At 45.6% G+C, this 18380-nt stretch overlaps 1 protein-coding gene across 4 annotated transcripts in view; it reads left to right on the top strand.

Annotated features, from left to right (window-relative positions):
- The window catches only part of KANK4 (KN motif and ankyrin repeat domains 4), a 66698-nt gene that overhangs the window by 22101 nt on the left and 26217 nt on the right, over positions 1–18380 (top strand). Inside the window, exons 2-3 of one of the 4 annotated variants that reach the window (XM_064493515.1) lie at positions 6545–6716; positions 12421–12506. In XM_064493515.1, the coding sequence (XP_064349585.1) occupies positions 12491–12506 (16 nt within the window). In that variant the 5' untranslated portion in view covers positions 6545–6716; positions 12421–12490. Of the gene's footprint in view, positions 1–6544; positions 6717–7371; positions 7507–7672; positions 7906–12420; positions 12507–18380 lie in introns of those variants that run through there. The other 3 variants (XM_064493512.1, XM_064493514.1, XM_064493516.1) reach the window with 3 other exon arrangements.

Consider the following 18380-nt stretch of genomic DNA (forward strand, 5'->3'; position numbering starts at 1 on the left):
GCAAAAGACCTCGTGGCCCCCTGAGCCCGCTGATTCCCACATTTCAGTGGGAAAGAATTTGGTAATAAAGGATAAAGGGGAGGAGAAAAATCAAAATGGTCATGCAGCAAATCCTCAAGACAAAACAATCAACAGAAACTCGGAAAAGTAATTCTCCAAGTAAAGTAAATTAATGGACTAGAGCAATTAAAATCCAAGCCAATGCTGATGCTTCACTGTAGCAGTTAAGGGTCACAGTTGCAAGCAACAGAACTGATTCTAGCAAGCTACATAAAAGAGGAATTTATAAAATGATGTCAAGTCCTTCTACCACCCTCCTCAGAATCACTTGCCTGCAGCCCTTCCTTTTCCAGAGCACTTTCTTCCCATCGGGTCTGGCCTGGGTGCCTCTGCCTGCTGAGTGCGGGTCCCATGACTGAGTCCTAGCCGTAAAGGAGGCTGGCACTCGAAATTCTGTTTTCACCCTTGGGGAGGTGGGACTCCTAAGGAAGGAAATAAGCCAGACATAGAAAGGGTGTTCACGTGGTGCTGGGTAGCCCAAAAAGCACGACAAATGTCTTTTGCCATAATAGCAAAGCACTCTTCCTGAGAATTGTGGGAATTCCAGCTCTTCGCTTGTGTGCATACACCCTAGTTTTGCAGTGTTGTTTACTGATGGATGGAGGTCACACTTTATTGTAGAACAGAGAATTAATATTCTCAGTAAATGCTTGTATGAGCTAACTTTTAAATGAATGTCCATGTTTATTAACTCTGAATAACTCATTATGTTTCTAGCTCCTTATCCAAATAAAATCCCATGTATGAGGTTTCTTTTTGGGGTGATGAGAATGTTCTAAAATTTGATTGTGGACTTTTCAGTAAGTGGTTCTGGGAAAACTGAATACTCATGTACAAAAGAACAAAGCTGACCTTTATCTTAAACCAAATAAAAAAATGACCTCAAAATGGCTCAAACTCCTAAACTTAAGCGCTAAAGATATAAACGCTTAGAAGAAAATATTGAGGAAAATCTTGATAACCCTGAATTTGCCAATGATTTCATATCTGATACCAAAGCACAGGCAGTAAAAGAAAATATAGATCAGTTGGGCTTCAACAAAATTAATAACCTTTGTCCATCAAAGGACGCTATCAGGAAAGCAAAAAGACATCCTACAGAATGGGAGAAAATACTTGCAAATCACATATCTGATACTGGGTTATTATGCAGAATATATAAAGAACTCTCACAACTCAACAACAACAAACACTAACAAACTATTCAAAAATGGACAAAGGACTAGAAAAATGGACAAAGGACTTGAATAGACATTTCTCCAAAGAAGATAAATAAATGGTCACTAAGCACATGAAAAGATGCTCAACAATCATTGGTCATTAGGGAAATACAAATCAAAACCACAATGAGGTATCACTACACACTTACTACACTTACTAGGAAGCCCATAATGATTTTTTTAAAAGGAAAAAAAATGTTGGTGAAGATATGGGAAAACTGGAACCCTCACGTGTTGCTGGTGGGAATGTAAAATGGTGCAGCTGCTTTGGAAATAGTTTAGCAGTTCCTCAAAAAGTTAAACATAGAATTACCATATAACCCAGCAATTTCACTCCTAGGCATATATCCAAAGTAAATAAAAGTAGGAACTTAAACAGATACTTGTACACCAGTGTTCACAGCAGCATTATTCACAATAGCCAAAAGATGGAAGCAACCCAAATGTCAATTGACAGATGAATGGATTAACAAAATGTGCTACATATGTATAATGGAGTATTATTCAACCATAAAAAGAAATGAAATTTTGATAAATGCTGTAACTTGGATGCTCCTTGAAAACATGCTAAGTGAAATAAGCCAGACACAGAAAGATAAATATTGTATGATTTCACAGAAGGTACCTAGAATAGGCAAGTTTATAGAGACAAAGTAGAAGAGATGTCACCAGTCTGGGGAGCAAGAAGGAATGGGGAGTTATTGTTTAATGGGTTACACAGTTTATGTTGGAGAAGATGAAAAAGTTTTGAATATATATAGTAGTGATGGTTACACAGCATTGTGAAAGCCACTGAATTCTACACTTATAAATGGTTAAAATGGTCAATTTTATTTTATGCATATTTTACCACAATTTTAAAAGTTTAGGTTGTGGCAATGTTTGCACAAGTCTGAATATACTAGAACTATTGAATCATATAATTTATATGCGTAAGTTGTATGATATGTAGATTATATCTAAATAAAACTGTTACAAATCCTTTTCAGCTGTCTGTCTCCAAGATCCATCCATTAATCTGTTTATTTATTCATTAGTTCAACACTTTTTGTTGCATTCCTACCATGCCAACTGTTAGGAATAGAATGATAAATAAAATAAGTACAATCTCTGCCCTTTCCTTGCTTAAAATGCTGTGGGTTTTAAAAAGCAATCATAGCTAACTGAGTGTTCATGACATACGAGCGTTGGCACAGGCACTTAATGCACCTTATCTCATACAGTTCTCACAGCCATGTACTGAGCTGGACTCTTCCTGAATAAGGTAATTTGCTCAAGGTCACACAGCCAGGATTTGACCCTGGTCTAGCTTACCTCGAAGTCCTTGCTCTTAACCATTCATCATCATATGTGGCAGCAGGGTTCCAGCCACCTGGATTAGGGTATTCCCTGGAGAGCTGCCCAGAGGCCCGTCTGTCAGGCTGGCTGATCTGGTAGCAACCTGAGGTGGAATGACCTCTCAGGAGAGTGGGTTTGGAAAAATAAGGCCTAAGTGCATGGAATCTTGAACAGCCACTTGAAGTAATCATTATGAAGCAGGTATAACCATTTTCTAAATGTTATGTGATAGAATTTTTAATACAAAACTGAATTCATAATTGCATTTTATCATTATATTACTAGCTAATATATTTATTATTTATTGAACACAGACTGTATACCAGCCTCTGTTCTAAGTTGCTGACAGGTATTGTCATCTTATTTCATCCTCCTGACAGATCCATGATGTATAGGGTGTATTACTGTTCCTGTTTTACAAGTGAGGCAGCTAAAGCACAGAGAGGTTAAGTGACTTGTCCAAGGTTGCACAGTCACTGGCAGAGCTGGGATTCTAGCTGTGGCTTCTCGACTTGGAGCCCAGACTCTTAACCACCATAGAACTGGCTCTTCAATTATTTTAAAATATGCAAAATAGGTGGACATGAAACGAGTTGTATCAAGATAGTAGGATTATGGTGATTCCCATCCATTCACCCCAAATAATTTATTTTTTATTTTCCAAGGACACATCATAATAGTGATGATTTTTTTAGACCAAGAAAGGGAATCACATGTCACTGGGACCTTTTTCATCGTCTTATTTCGCTGCTTTATTTTGTTGTATTTGACTTTGAAGTTGCCTGTGCGCGTGCACAAACTAAGGCAGCGTCGTTGCACACCCAGGCCGTGTGCCGGGAGAGGCCCTTCCTGTGTTGGATGAGTGCCCCTCTGTTGGCTGAAGCTGCCCTGACTCTGCTGCAATCTTCTGGGGAGGGTGTGTCCCCTTTTCATCACAGTCTTAGCAACACAGGATTTTTCTTTTAAAAATTTTGTTTTTTTCTAACTTGTAAGAGAGTCTGTGTTATGGTTAAGAGCAGCACATTCACTGGATTCAAATCTTGGTGCTGTTGGTCTCAGTGCCTGGGCAACTGCTCTGAGCCTCAACTTAGTCTTCAGATAATGGAATTAACAATACTAATTTATGGGGTTATTGTGGGAATTGAATTGGCTGGTTTTGGAATGGACCTAGAATGCCTGGCACAGTGTAGGGTAGGCATTTCGATATGTCTCTAGCATCTTTGATTATTAATTCATGCGGTTAAACATTTTTCAAATGTTAACCATCGGTATTTCTTTTCTGAATTACCTGCTCATGCTCCTTCCTCATTTGTCTTGATTCTGCAGTGTGTTTGAGCCAAGGACTAAGGCATCCTGGAAGGTCTAATTGAAGTGAGGTCTTTTCCCTCTTGGCCCTGATGCCTTTCTTTTTCTCCAAGGAGCATTTTTCACCAGTTAGTGCAGCCTCTTCTCTCCTTGCAATTGGCCCTGTTTCCTCCCTGAGAAGCTTTGATTGCCTTACAGAGTCAATCTTTCGAATAGCTCATTCCCACTGGACTGCTACACCCCCAGATCTCCCACACATGATTTCTCTCTCTGTCCATTTAAGTTGTGTCCCACGAGAGTGGCCCTGGCCTGCTCTGAGAGGCTCTGTTTCAGCAGCACGTGTACCTACACAGCGTGCTCCTCCCCAGCCCTGCATGATTGCATAGACTGCCAAATAGCCGACCTTCCCGAGCAAAGGGCAAAAGCCTAAGGGACCGCTTAGATAAAAGGCACATTCTTAAGATAATTCCACCTTTTTTCCCTCTTGCCTAACACCATCTTGCATGACTTAAACAGTCCACTTTTGTCCTATCATGGGACAGAAGGGATCTGGGCCACAAAAGTTGGAGGTTTCTAAATTGCAAAAGGTCAAACTTCCCCTCAGCCAAATGATTCCTGCCAGAAAAGTTCTGGTGGATAAATGTGTTTGATCCAGGGGAATTTTCTGGGTGGTTTGATGGTAACATGGGATTGGCTACTATTCTTAAGACATAAGCCTGAGTGAGGTGTAGGGGTGGGGACATGCCAGTATCCCAACATGGCAAGGGCTAGAGGCCATTGAGAGGTTCCTCCAAAAAGAAGCTCAGATTCCCCTAGAGAAAGTTGTTGATGTTTTCCATCAAGACCTTCCCTAAATGTGAGGTCACCTTCTGCCTGGACGGCACCAGCATGGAAGCGTACATCCTGGATTTTGCATGTCCCCTGCATTCACCTGCATGCCCAGTTCAGGCTGTGTGGTTTAGAGGAAAGGGTATTAGACTGGGCGACAGAACAGCTGGGTTTGAGTTGAGGCTTTGCTTTTTCTTAGCTTTGTAACCTTGGAAACCAACTTTGTTTTCTCATCTGGAGGATGGAGGGTAACATTCCCAGTTCTGCTCACCTCCCTGCTTGACCATGGAGATTAATCAGTGTACTGGGTAACTGTGAAAGACGAAAAAGACAGAAGGATCTCTCCTCCTCTTAGAGACATAGGCAGTCAGCACAGTGCCTGAACCAGCATCTCATGTGGAACCCGGAGAACTAAAAGTGCTACCTATCTCCAGAAAGAGGTCTGAAGAGGAGGGGAAACTGTTAGGGGTGTGTGTGTGTGTGTGTGTGTGTGTGTGTGTGTGTGTGTGTGTTGTGCATAAGTTCAGTTTCACAAACTTTAAGGAACATCTAGCCCATGATGCTGGTTGAGGAGACAGACACAGAGGCAGCAATTAGAATTCAGGAGCAGTGGAAGCAGAAAGGCTGGCCACTCACTCGGAGAGGATCCTGGGTGGAGCCTGGGGGACAGGCGGGAACTGGCCAGTGTTCCAGGAAGAATGTTGGGTGTTCAAGAAAGGTTCAGCTCTGCAAATAAGCCTCTCACCATTTTGTCTTGGATAAGGAAGAATTTATCCTGGGAGAGGAAAAGAGAAGGCTTACTTTCCTTATGTAGATAAACCAGAGAGGAAGAGTGAATAGCTGTAAAATCATGGAACTGATGAAATGGGGAGCTTTTTTTTCACTCGGCTTCCTGGTGAAATGAATTATGCCTCTAGCCATTCTCTAGCCAGTTAGGAGGGGATGGCTGAGGATCATTCAAAGTCTATCAGAGAGGCAGTTTGCTCCTGAGGATATTTTTTCACATAACCTCAGAGTTCCAGGTATATTTCTGTTTTTTTTTTTTTTATTCTGATAGTTCGGTCTGTATACTAGTTAAATACTTTTAGCAGTTGAGAAAAGTGAATGTTGGTGTTCCACAGCCTCATTCATCACATCATCTCATCCCCTTCAGTAAATTTGTTAACTTTCCTCTTGAGCAAGGTGCTCTAGAAATCTTCTAAGGAAAAGAAGGCCTGTGATCCAGTGTAGTGGAAAGAACATAAAATGTGACCCCAGGAATCTTCATTTGCATCCACTCCTTGGGGAGCCATGGGAAGTCACACTGTCTGTCTCTCCTTTTTCTCACCTGTACAGCCCCACCTGGCTGACATAAGCTGGTGGGAGGCCCTGGATGTGAAGTGCTTGCCAAGTGTCCTGGGCTGGATGGAGGCAGCACTTCAGGGTGACACTCAGCTCTGGCATCAGTTTTAGTGTGGGTTAGACAGGCATCTGCCCTGGCCACTGAAAGCACATCTTGACAGGCAGTGTCTGTAAAGGTCAGAACTGCTTCGACATATCTTACTGACGGGGCTTCATTTCCTGGGACAGCCTCGTTTCGCTAGAGCCACAGAAGGTCAAGGGGATAAGATCCTCTAATCCTTTTGCTGAGCCTGCCTACAGGAGCCCAGAGGCTCTCCTGGCCCTGTTTTGACTGCACTCCCCCTCCCCCTGTCCCCCCTACTTCCCCGTGTCTCCTTCAGATCCAATAGTGGTGCTGGGTGTGCAGAGCCTGGAGCCTCTGTGCCTGAGCCTCACACCTGCCTCTCCTCCAGAGAGCTACGGCTGCAGTGGGCTGACCGAGCCTCTTCCCGGAGCCTGCCTGGGACACTCTGGGACCTTCCTCCTCCACAGCTGCCTTCTCCCTGGCTCCGGCACCCGCCCTTCTGAAGTCACTAGTCTGCGCTGCAGTGAGGAGCCCTGCCTGGAGCTGGATCCTTACAGTAGGTACCTCCTTGCTTTTCTCTTTCTGTCTGAATTGGGTGCTCAGGGCATCAGACTGGTAGAGCGGCAGGAAGCAGGAGCTGCCAGTCTGGCCCCGGAAACTCACTAGTCATTGTTTCTTCCAGTTCTGCCCCGACAGACTTCCAGTCACTGATTGATCAGGGCAGCCAGCGGTCTGCGGACCGCTCACAGAAGCTTTGCATAGCTCGGGGACCCAGGAGGCAGGTGGGGGAGGAAGTTTGTAAAGCAGAGCCTGGAAGAAGGAGATGCACCACTGGAGGGTTTCAGCTCCTTAGGACGCTGTGTTCTCATTAAGAACAATTTTATTAATGAGCCACTTAGTTGCAGGGAGGGAGGAGGAAAAGCATAATTAATAATGACCCCCTCCACCCTCACAGATGAGCACGTAGATTCAGGGGAGTCAGGGGAGGAAGGTGGGCACCATTTCAGCATCTTTAGCTGTGTCCCTCTGAACCAGGAGCAGCTCTGGGAACTAACTTTCCAATGGAATGATTTGAGCTTTCTCCCTCTTTCTGCAAGAGCCAGTATCAGTGTACTGAGCATTGAATTCCTTCCTGACCCCAGTCCCCTCTTCCTGCAAGCTCAGAGGAAGTCAGTATTTGCTTTTCCAGCAAGGTCACGGATCACCTGACCAAATCTTTAACAGCTGGGGAGCCAGTGCTGCTGTGCTGAACTCACGAGCAAACAGCTCCGGTCCAGCAGCAGAACCCTGCTTTCCAGGAGGAGGTGACTCCGGCTCCAGGCTGTGGCAGGGGGAGGATGCCAAGGGAAGGTAATGTAGTCACAGCTTCCCTCCTGATAGTTTTCTCTTCTTCATGAAGCTCCAGATACAGCTGCTGCAATGCAGGCAAAAATGAGACACTTGCAAAAAAAAAAAAAAATCAAGAATGGAGTTAATGAGATTGTGTTAATGTGTCATTTATTGAGCATGAGTTATCTCTTTGCTTCCTGGGCTGGTGGGAAGTGAGCTGGCTGGAGAACTCGGTTGGCAGAATCTTTCCCAGGAGTGCATCTCACTTCACCAGTGACTGCGCTTCAGCCCTCTTAACATAAAGCAGCGTTGTCAGATGCCTCCTGCTTCATATAGCACAGGGGACAGTCCCACGTGGAGGTGTGGGGCCCTGGAGTGGTGAAACGGGAAGCTCTCATCATTTGGGAAGATCAGTACCAGGTCTGAGTAATTTTTTTTTTTCTCTTTCGGAAAGAGCATTTTGTCTTTGCAAGAGGTCGTGCGAGGATTGACAGATTGCTGTTTGGTGTGCTACCTTGCTAAATATTTGACTTTGTAAGGTTGAATTCTCCAAGAATTCTCATGGCAATAAGGCTGTGCTTTGAGCCAAGCTTTCTTTTTAAGGAAATCCAAGGTGCTGTTTATTTTGGCATGCAGCCTGTTCTGGGATGAAATATGGCATTTTTATTATCAAAGAATAAAGAGAGTTTTGAAGAGAACAAAAGTACAGAGCTAGCTTTCAGTTTCAGTACTAAATAGAGGAAGGTTTCTTTAGGTTTGAGGTTAGAAATGAAATTGAAAATGGTATCATAAAAGGAGTAACTGTGGAGAGAGAGGGTGTGAGTTTGATCTGCCGGAGTTGGGCTGATCCAGGGAAATCCATGCTCCTGGGCGTGGACCCTGCTGGACCAGTTCTAAGGTGGCCTGGTAGTCACACATGGGCCATCATCACTGCTGTCTGTCAACCACTGCCTCTTGGGTGGATTTTGAACTGGCAGCCTCAGTCTCCACCTCTTCACTGCCCATTGGCTTTGGGAGGCAGTGTGGAGTGGAGTCGTACAAACTGTTCTGCCCCCAATGAACTGGATAATTTGGGATTGGCCACATAGCCTCTTTGTGTCTTTGTTCCTCGTTTGTAACTTGGAGATGATACCATGAGCTGAGTGTCTGCCATGTGTTAGGATACGGGGCGGGGCGGGGTAGGGGTGGCAGAGAAAGGGGAGTGTGGACACAGAAATGACTCCCACATGAATTCTGACCTTCACAAGCTTAGTAGGGGAGGAGAACTAGAGAAAGATAAAGCAATATATACTCAAGGCATCTAGAATATGATGAGCTCATGAGAGAGGCTGGGACCTAATTAGGCATTTTTGATCCTGGGATAAAGCATGAACAAATGAAAAGTTACATAATAACACCGGGTATTACAAGGTTCTGAACACTGGGGGGATGGCTTAACAGAAGGAGTAATAAATTGCTTTTATGTCAAAATTTTAAATGCTCCAGAAGGTTGCAAAATTCCATTTCAAAGGGGAATTCTGTCCAACAAAGCTCTTTTTCATATTCTGTTGTATTGCAAAGTAGGATGTGTTGATGTAGTAACATTTACTCTTTGATTCCACTCACCTAACCACATCAAACATCTACCTACTCCAACCCCTCCCCCCCTTAGTTAAATTCCTAGATGTCTGCCCTAAGGACCACAGTGGGCCAAAGTGGAGAATGCTGGGGGTGGACGGGGCTGGAAGTGGCATGTCATGGGTGTGACAGTCCCCTCCTTTTCTTCAGAGCCCTTTAGAGTAAAAGCTTACTGGGCTCTCTTCAGAGAGTTGGGATGTCAGCTCCATTTAATTTCTGTAGCCTTGGGATGATTAATTTTAGAAAAATTCAAGTCTAAGAGAACGATTAGAGGTCTCTATTGAGTTCTTTTTAATGAAATTTGACCCCAGGTGTGTGGCAGAATTATTTGAAGCTCTATGATCTGATATATGAAGGGCCGAATTGTAACTCCAGCCAAAGGCAGTGAGTGTGATTGAACTCCCTGAGGGGGTGGCGAGCCTGTGCACCCAGCTGGCCCCCTCTTGCTTAGGAGAAGCCTTGTTGCTTGGTGTCCAGCCTGGGAGAAGCAGATCACACTTTGGCCATTTCTCCTTCTGTGTGCCCAGTAAACGTGTAATGTGCACTGTGGGGAGAAGCAGAGAGGCATCAGAGTCTGGGGCATTTCCCCTCACAAAGAGAGCTAGGGTCAGTCACAGCCGCAGGCTGCCCACAGGGGACAAATGTTTACAAGTCACTTTCATTCCCAGTGCAGTCTGGGAGTCTGCTGGACTTGAGAGCAAATCCTGCTCCAGTACTTGCTTGTCATGTGACTTGAGGCCCTTAGCCTCAGTCTCCCTATCTGGAAAATGGGGACAGTAATAATCCTTTTGGGGTTACTGTGAGGATTGCATGAGCTAATTCAAGTATGTCAAGTGCTCTGGGCTCTGCCTGTTTCTCGATAATGTTACGGGCAGAGGACAAGGGGAGCAGGAGGAGAGGCCGTGATGACGGAGAGACAGGCCGAGGGACCACCTGTAGGGTTTGTGTCCTCACCCTTTTCTTCCCGAGGCTTCACCTTGAAGCTGCCGGGCCTCTCCTGCCTGCCAGCCTCTGGGAGGCCCCACCCCTGGCTGCAGGCTGCGGACCTGTGGCACTGAGGTCAGCAGCAGTGTTTTCTGCCCAGGAACCTTCTCTTTTTCTTTTCTTTTTTTCTTTTTTTTAAGTTTATTTTATTTTTTGGAGGGGGAGACAATTAGGTTTATTCATTTACTTAAATGGAGGCACTAGGGATTGAACCCAGGACCTTGGGCGGACCTTCGGCGGACCTTGGGCATGCTAGACAGGCACTCTACCACTGAGCTATACCCTCCCCCCTCTTTTTTTTTTTAATTGAGTTATAATTGACCTATAACATTGTATTAGTTACAGGTGTACAACATAGTGAGTTGATATTTATGTTGGTAAATGATCACAGTAAGTTTAGCTTATGCCCATTACCTCACATAGTTAAAATATTTTTTCCTGTGATGAGAACTTTTAAGATCTACTCCCTCAGCAACTTTCGAAAGTATAACAGTGTTGTTAACTGTAGTCACCATGCTGTACATTAGCTCCCCAGGGTACTATTTTATAACTGGAAGTTTCTACCTTTTGACTCCCTTCACCCATTTTGCCCACCCCTCACCCCCAACCCCCACCTCTGGCAACTACCGATCTGTTCTCTGTATCTGTGAGTTATGTTTTTAAATAAGGATTTCACATGTAAGTGATATTACACTGTATTTGTCTTTGTCTGACTTATTTTACTTAGCATAATGCCCTCAAGTTCCATCCATGTTATCACAAATGGCAAGATTTCCTTCTTTTATAATGGCTGAACAAAATTCCATTTTATTTATATATATTTATTTATAATATATATATATAATGATATTCTTAGATAGATAGATACACTATACCTTCTCTATCAGTTCATCCGTTGTTGGACCCTTAGCCTGTTTCAGAACCTCCTCTTTCTAATGAGGGCCGCCCTCCCTCACCCCTGGTTAGAACCGTCCACATCTCTCCACTCTCTGCCTCCTTAGCAGCCGCTCTTAGCCTCCAGGACCATCCACATTCACCCTCCTTCTCCTAAACTCCTTCTCTACTCCAGCTCTATGCTGCCCCCAGACTCAAGTACTTGTTGCCACAGAGATGTACTTGGTGTCTGTGATCCTTCTGCAAGGTGTTCCTGGCTGCCCTTGGGGGCTCTGTCACACCCGCACAGGCAAAGGCCCTCTGGCCGCTGTGTGGAATGTGGTTACGGAGGAACAAAGACACCAGCAGGGCAACGGCTTCAGAGGCGGCAGCAGCACTCACAGAAAGCGGGTACACGAAACTTTCTGCGAGCGAACTTCAGACTTCCTCTTGTTTGGAGGCCTGATGTTTCCCAGCCTTCATCTCCAGCTGGCCTGTTTGTTCCCCATTTTCCTTCCCGGGTTGCTGGGGCCTCCCTCATTCTTCTCTTACTCCCACCTCCCCCAACCTTTCACTCATCCCTGGTACACTTTCTGATCTGGAGTTCATTGTCAAGCACATTGGAATTCCTAAAACAAGCCGGCTTCCACTGCCAAGGAGTCACAGATAATTTATTATTCTGATGTGTGTTGAGTTAGAATCATAAAAAGCCAATTTCCTGGGTGACTTATTGTAATGGGGGCAGGAGCCAGGTGGTTCACCATTTGAAGAAATGGTCCTGGGAAAGGATTGAAACTTTGGGGAGAATTTATGATCAAAGCTCGGGGTACCCTAATTCAGAGTCAGGAGAGCATTCTGCTTGCGTGGTTACTGACATCTGCTGGCCACCTAGGTCAGGCCCCTATTGCTCTGCTCGTGGTTAGGAATCACCCCAACTACCAGCTCCTGGTCAGTACTTCCAATTAGCTCAGCTTTGCCTTGAATCTGATTGGGACATCACAAAGCATTTACAGCGACTCTGGTTCCAGCTTTTTCACAAAATGGATTATAATTCTTTTATCAAGATGGAGGTGAGTAGATTTCAGGTCTTGATATTCTGGAAAGAGCACCATGCTGCTTGTCAGAGCTCTGGGTCCAGTTCCTTCACTATTACGCTGGGAGACGTTGCACAGAACAATCAACTTCTGAACCTCAGTTTCCTCATCTGCCAAGTGAGGGGGTTGGACCAGATGCTTCCTTTGGTGTCAACCACTGCTGACATTCCACGGGGACCACCCGAGACCAGACTCTTGGGTACAGATTTGTACAGGCGATTCGTCTCCCTCCTTGGGTTGCTGTGAGCACATGGGCACCCCAGGAGAGAGGCAGGGATGGGGGTTACTGATTTTTGATACTGTGCTCCCTCCATACTTATTCTAACTATAATGAGATTCTCCACTTTTCTATCCCTCTTGCTTTCAGAACTCTCCAAGGAATTTTACAAACTCATCAGCTGAAGAGTGCCTGAGATTGATGGTCAACTTTCCCTAAGATGGAGAAGACAGACGGTAGGCAGGCTCCTTTGTGTTCCCTGGTCTAAAGTGAGCACTGGGGTTGGAAAGGGTTTGTTACTATAAATCCTGGAAATAACTTAGGGGAGGCCTTCCCCAAACAGGCTGTGCTGGGAGACCCAAACCATGTATTTCCGGCACGAACAAGAGAAGGTGGTAGGGAATGAAAATGAAACCTCTTGTTTACGGGACCTGTGTAATTTTTGGTGTTTCTGATCTCTTCCAAGCATCAAGAAGGGGAACAGGATGATCTCAGTCATTATCCCCATTTTAGAGATGAGAAACTTGAGGTCTAAGAAACAGGCACAATATGGTCAAAGAGCCTACATTCATACCTGGGTGACTCTCCTAGGTGTCTGACTTCTGTGAGCCTCAGTTCCTTCATCTATCAGTTAGCTTTGCTGTGTAACAAGCCACTCAAACATTTATTGACTTAAAGGTATTTGTTATTTCTCAAAAGTTTCTGTGGGTTAACTGGGCCATTATTCTAAGCTGGGCCAGCTTGGCCAACCTCTGCCGGGCTTGTCCTTCTCACGACTGTGGTCTTCTGGGTGGCTTGTCTGGATGGTTTAGGATGTCTGGTGGTTGACCCACGTCACCTGGGGCATTGGTGATCATTTGACCTTGTGTCTCTGACTGTCCAGCAGGCTAGCTGGGGTTTGTTCACATGATGGCAGAAGGGTTCCAAACATAGCAAGAACAAACCCCAATGTATAAGCGATTTTCAAGTCTTGCATATGTCACATTTGCTGTTGACCCACTGGCCAGAGCAAGCCACAAAGCCAAGCCCAGGGTCAGTGTGGGAGGGAAGTACACAAGGGTGGGTTATAATTGTAGCTATTTCTGCAAGCAGTCTGCCACCCCTCATCTTTAAGCAGGGTTGGTAAAGGACTAAATGAGATAATGCATGTAAGGTTGTGCAGTAATAACCAGCCCAACGACTGTCTCGACACGTGCTCCCCTCCTCCCCTCCCCAGGAATGCTGCCAAACGTCATAGACTAGACACCGATCCCCTGACTTCTAATGAGATGCTTTTTCCAGATCATCAAATGTCAGGGAACAGGAGAGCCTATACGGCCCTTTGCTGGCACAGGACTTAAGCACCGGAGAGTAGCTTCAGCCCTGCCTCTTCCTTCTTTCCAAATGCAGTTACCATATATTTCAAGAGTCTGCCATTCTCCCCAGAGAGCTGCCTTTTCAGAGCATCCCTGGACGTGGTCCCATAGAACACCAGCTAATTCCCCTCGTGCCCGGGGCCTGTCATTTCTGCCTGCATCATTTGTCCCCGCTCAGCATCCTCGGCACAGCTGCTCTCCACGTGACTGCCCACAACTAGCTAAGAAAGGCAGCCCTCCCTGCAGGCACACACGTCTCACAAAATCAAGGCAGAAGAGGGAAAAGCTTCCGCTGTCTTGGCCGTTTGAAGAGGCTCATTTAATTCCCCGTCTTTCCGGTTATATTTCTGGCCAAACTTTCTAGTTTCTGTTTTTCCCATTTCCTTCAGACACTGAGGATAGGCTTTTGGACTTTTCCCCTCACTTTAAATGCCTCTGATGGGGCCGCTGACCTGCCCCACTGCAATTGTCCCTCAGGATAATGACTGTGGCACCTCCCTCCCTCCCTTGTCTTCTAATCCCTTTTCTCGTGTCTGCGTGTCACTCAGGCTCATGCCTGTGTTTGCAAGCCCTTCCCAAGGGTCTGGCGACCTGTGCGGTGCGCTTTCAGACCAAGGCTCTGTAGGGAATTCTAGGTAGCTCTGAGCCTCATATATCCTCCTTTTTCCTTCTCCGCTGACTTGTTTTCCCAGTTTCTCCAGAATGATTTTCTTGGACTCTCACTCCCTCTCGAGGCTGTTGTCCTAACACAGAGTTAAATACTCCAGGGAGAGCGCATTGTCAGCCAATCCCCCTGCCCCATTCAGAACCAGCCTGTCCTTACTGGTTGGTCCCTTCGTTGCAAACCTGTGCCGTGCTCTCTACTGCATCCGTGCTAACGGTCACATTGTGAGTTAGGTATTGTTATCGCCACCTTACCGATGGAGAGACAGAGGCATATGCAAATTAAACAATTTGCCCAGAATCACAGAGGTCGGAGATGACAAAAGCAGGGTTCAAGTCCAGCCAGTTTGGCTGTGTGATGGTTTATCCAATCTGAAGTTCATTTTGAGCAGAGACAGTCCTCCTAATTAATTCTTGCCCTGGCCCAATGCCCGGAATTCTGAGCTCCTGCATACCTATCACCAGGTAGAATTAAAAGGAGCAGACCTTAACGTGAGCATAGATTTCCCAGCATATCAGATCAAGCTCCCTCATTCAAGGTCTAGCATTCCTCTTGCACTGGGGGAAAGAGAAGGAATGCTGAATGGTGGGTGGCAGGCACCGCAGCACTGTGTGTGATGTGTGTGTGTGTGTGTGTGTGTGATACCCCCATAGTGCTAGCTTAGGAAGGCACTTATTAAACCCGTCATCCTGGATAAATGTTCAGTCTCGCAGACTTCTTAAGTTCACCTTAGTCTCCCCTGTGGAAGATTTTGCCTTTGAATCTGCTGTTCCTTATTTGATGCTATTATTGTATTTGTCCTCTGGACTTGCTCCCAGAGGCCAATGGGCAAATCTGCCGAATTGAGGCAATAAGCAGATAAATAATGCAGTCTCTCCTTTGGAGAGTTCTTTGCCTTTGGGTCATAAATCTGCTCCCTATTTAACTTTAGACAAATATCTCCTCTCTTATTTGGCTTGTCTCTATAATCCAGGAGGCTAAGTGGACCAGCAGGCCTAAGTGTATAGTCGAGTGCAGCTGGGAAACGAGCAGCGAGCAATTGCTGTCATTTACTGAGACGACCAGTGTGCCTCTTTGGGGGAAAGCAGATTAGTAAAAACGTGTGTGGGTGAATGGGAACTTATCTGGAGTTTGTTGGGTGCTGGAGCAGGGTTTACTCCTTCTCTGCCTGGAGTCCAGGTATCTGCACAGAAGCCCTGGAGCCCAGTCGGACCATCCCGTGGATCAGCACCAACGCCTTGTCCTGCTCCCTGCTGCGGTTGTGACCTAACTGCCCCAAGCCCTGCGGCTTACCTCAGCACTGAGGCCAGGGGGTTGATTGTGTCAGTGTTCAAGCGTTCAGCCTTCATGTGTTTGGTTGGCTTCTTTAGTTCTTTGGAGACAATTGTACTTCCCTAAGCACAGTTCTTGTGCCCCAAGCACGTGGCACCGGCCAGAAGGACAGATCAGACAGGCAAGCGGGAAGAGCTCAGCCCTAATATGTCATCACTTTGAGGGGAAAAGTGGCCCTGTGTGTGCCCCAGATAATGCCATCAGTGCACCCCTTCATGAACCTGCCCCCTTCCCTCCATTCCCTTAACTTCTTTCACTTTGACCATGTCAGGAGTCTCCCAACTGGTCTTCAGGCCTCTGGTTTGTCCTTCTTCTAATCCTCTGCAAGAATGCTCACTGTCACAAGTCATTCCCTGTATAAAACTTTTTGAAGACGTCTATTGCCTAGAGGGTGAAGTCAAAGCTTGTTGGCGTGCGTACAAGTGGCTCCCTGACCTGGCTCTTGCTGCCCTTTCCAATTTTGTTTTTTTCTACACCTCAGCCTTCTCTTCCACGCTTTAAGTTCCAGCCATTATCACCTGCATTTACAGAACCCTGAGCTACCTGAGATGGAATTTCACACCTCAATGCATTTGCACATTCTCCGACATACATCTGGAATCTGTCCTGGCTATCTTTTGCTGCATAACAAAGCACCCCAAAACATAGTGTCTTAAAACAATCATGCATTATTAACACAAGCTCAGCTGAGTGGTTCCCACTTGGGGTCCCTCCTCTCATTGAAGTCAGATGATGGCTGAGGCTGGAGTCATCTGAAGGTTCTTCCACTCACGCCTGGCACCTGGTCTAGGATGGCTGGGACAGCTCAGGCTGGCTGGGCATCTCTCTCCCTCTGTCCGCGTGACCCCTCTATGGGGCTGCTTGGGCTCGCTTACAGCATGGCCATCTCGAGGAAGTTGGACTCCTTCCATGGCATCTGGCTTCCCACTGAGTGGGCATTCTAAGAGACCCAGGTGGAACTTACAGGCTTCTTATGACCTACTCTTGGAATTCTCCCAGTGCCACTTCTGCCATTTCCTTTGGGTCAAAGCAGTCACAGGCCAGTCTGTGAGTCAAAGATTCAAAAGGGTAGAGAAATGGACCCTACCCTTCAATATAGGATTCCCTTGCTTGTCTAGAGAAGGTAGAAATTGATAATGGCCATCTTAGAGATAAATAGCTACACTGTTTTTCACCTTCTTGCTCTCCTGATAAATTGCTATTTATTCATTTAACACCCAGTTTTACATCACTCTTGTGAGGTCAGCCCTCTCCAACCAAGGCAGAATTAGCCTCTAAGTCCAAGAAAATTTTTCTGGAGAAACTTGGTGAATAAGTCAGGAAGGAAGACTATTCCTGGAGCATGTATCTGTTACCATCCTTGTCACACTGCATCGTGCTTGTTGGTGTTTCTCCTACTTGACCAAAGGGCTACTTGAGGGCAGGGCTGCCTGATTCATTTCTGTGACCTTAGGATCTAGCTTAGCGACCAACGCAGGTGCTCAGTAAATAGTGGTTGACGTAAGTGAACTGAATTACTGCCAACCTGCTTTTTGCCTCCAGGACCTATTACTCTTGGAATCAAATGGTCAATCATAAAGAATTTGTGGAGCCCCTGCTGTGTACCCAGCAAATCAGCTTCTGTTTATGGGGCTTTAGGTCTCTATAGTTTGGATGTCCACAAAGATGATAACTATGATACTGAGCATGTCTTGAATGCCGATCATGTGCTAGGTGTTGTTCTAAACACTTTATACATATTAATTAATCAGTCCTCACAATCTCATCTTACCTGTTATCACTGCCATCTTATAGATGATGAGACACATGGAGGCTGAGCAGTTTCCCCAGGGTCACTGAGCTGAGACATAGACCAGGCTCCAGTCTGTATTCTTGGCCTCTGTGCTCTCCACCAGTGTTCTCTCCTGAGCTCAGCATTTTCAAAGCCTATTTAGCATAATGTCACAGAGATACTAAGGGGTGTCATATAAGGAACGTCAAAGGAACAAAGACTTTAAGCTGAGGAAGAATCTACTTGGAGACCAATCCCTATGGATTCAAATAATCAAAGGACTGATGTGTTCTTAGCGTCCTCTGTTGGAGTCACGAGCGGTGGTGCCTTGGCCCGATGGAGAACTTTCTCATCATGATACGCACCAATACTTTGGACTGCCCTGAAACATCATGAGTCTCACCTCTCTTGGAGGATGTATGCCAACGTTCCTTTTGAGATTAATTGTCCCATTTTCCTCCTTTTTCCAGTTTTTGAAAGATGTAGTATTTCCTAACTAGCATGAGTTTTTAAAGTAAAATTTGTTTGTTAAGCACTAAGCAGCTTTCAGGTGAGAAAGAGCTTAGGCTGTGCATGATTATGTGTTCCGGTTCTCTCCAAGCTTCCTGTACCTGGAGGCTCAGCCTTCTGAGGAGGCTTAGATGATGTAGAAGGCATGACTCCTTGATATCTCTGGCTTTAACAACATTTACTAGTGCCTATTTGAATCATGCAAGGTTCTTCTTTAATCTTGAGACAATTGTGTATCTCTTCAAAACTTCTATATTCATGATTATCAGTTAATTCCTGTGATTTGGCAAATTCCCAGCCACTTCAATTCAGACATTACATGACTTAAACCCAGAAAAACAGTGTGAGACTATTTTGCTGACCTGCAGGCTGATTCCACAGCAGTAACAGAGATGACACACAGTAAACTGGAAACCCTTCTCTGTGTCTATTTCCTTGCAGACACCATCTAAGTACACATCGATTTCATAACAGGGCT

Source organism: Camelus dromedarius, chromosome 14 (assembly GCF_036321535.1).
Source record: "Camelus dromedarius isolate mCamDro1 chromosome 14, mCamDro1.pat, whole genome shotgun sequence".
Classification (NCBI taxonomy): Eukaryota; Metazoa; Chordata; class Mammalia; order Artiodactyla; family Camelidae; genus Camelus; species Camelus dromedarius.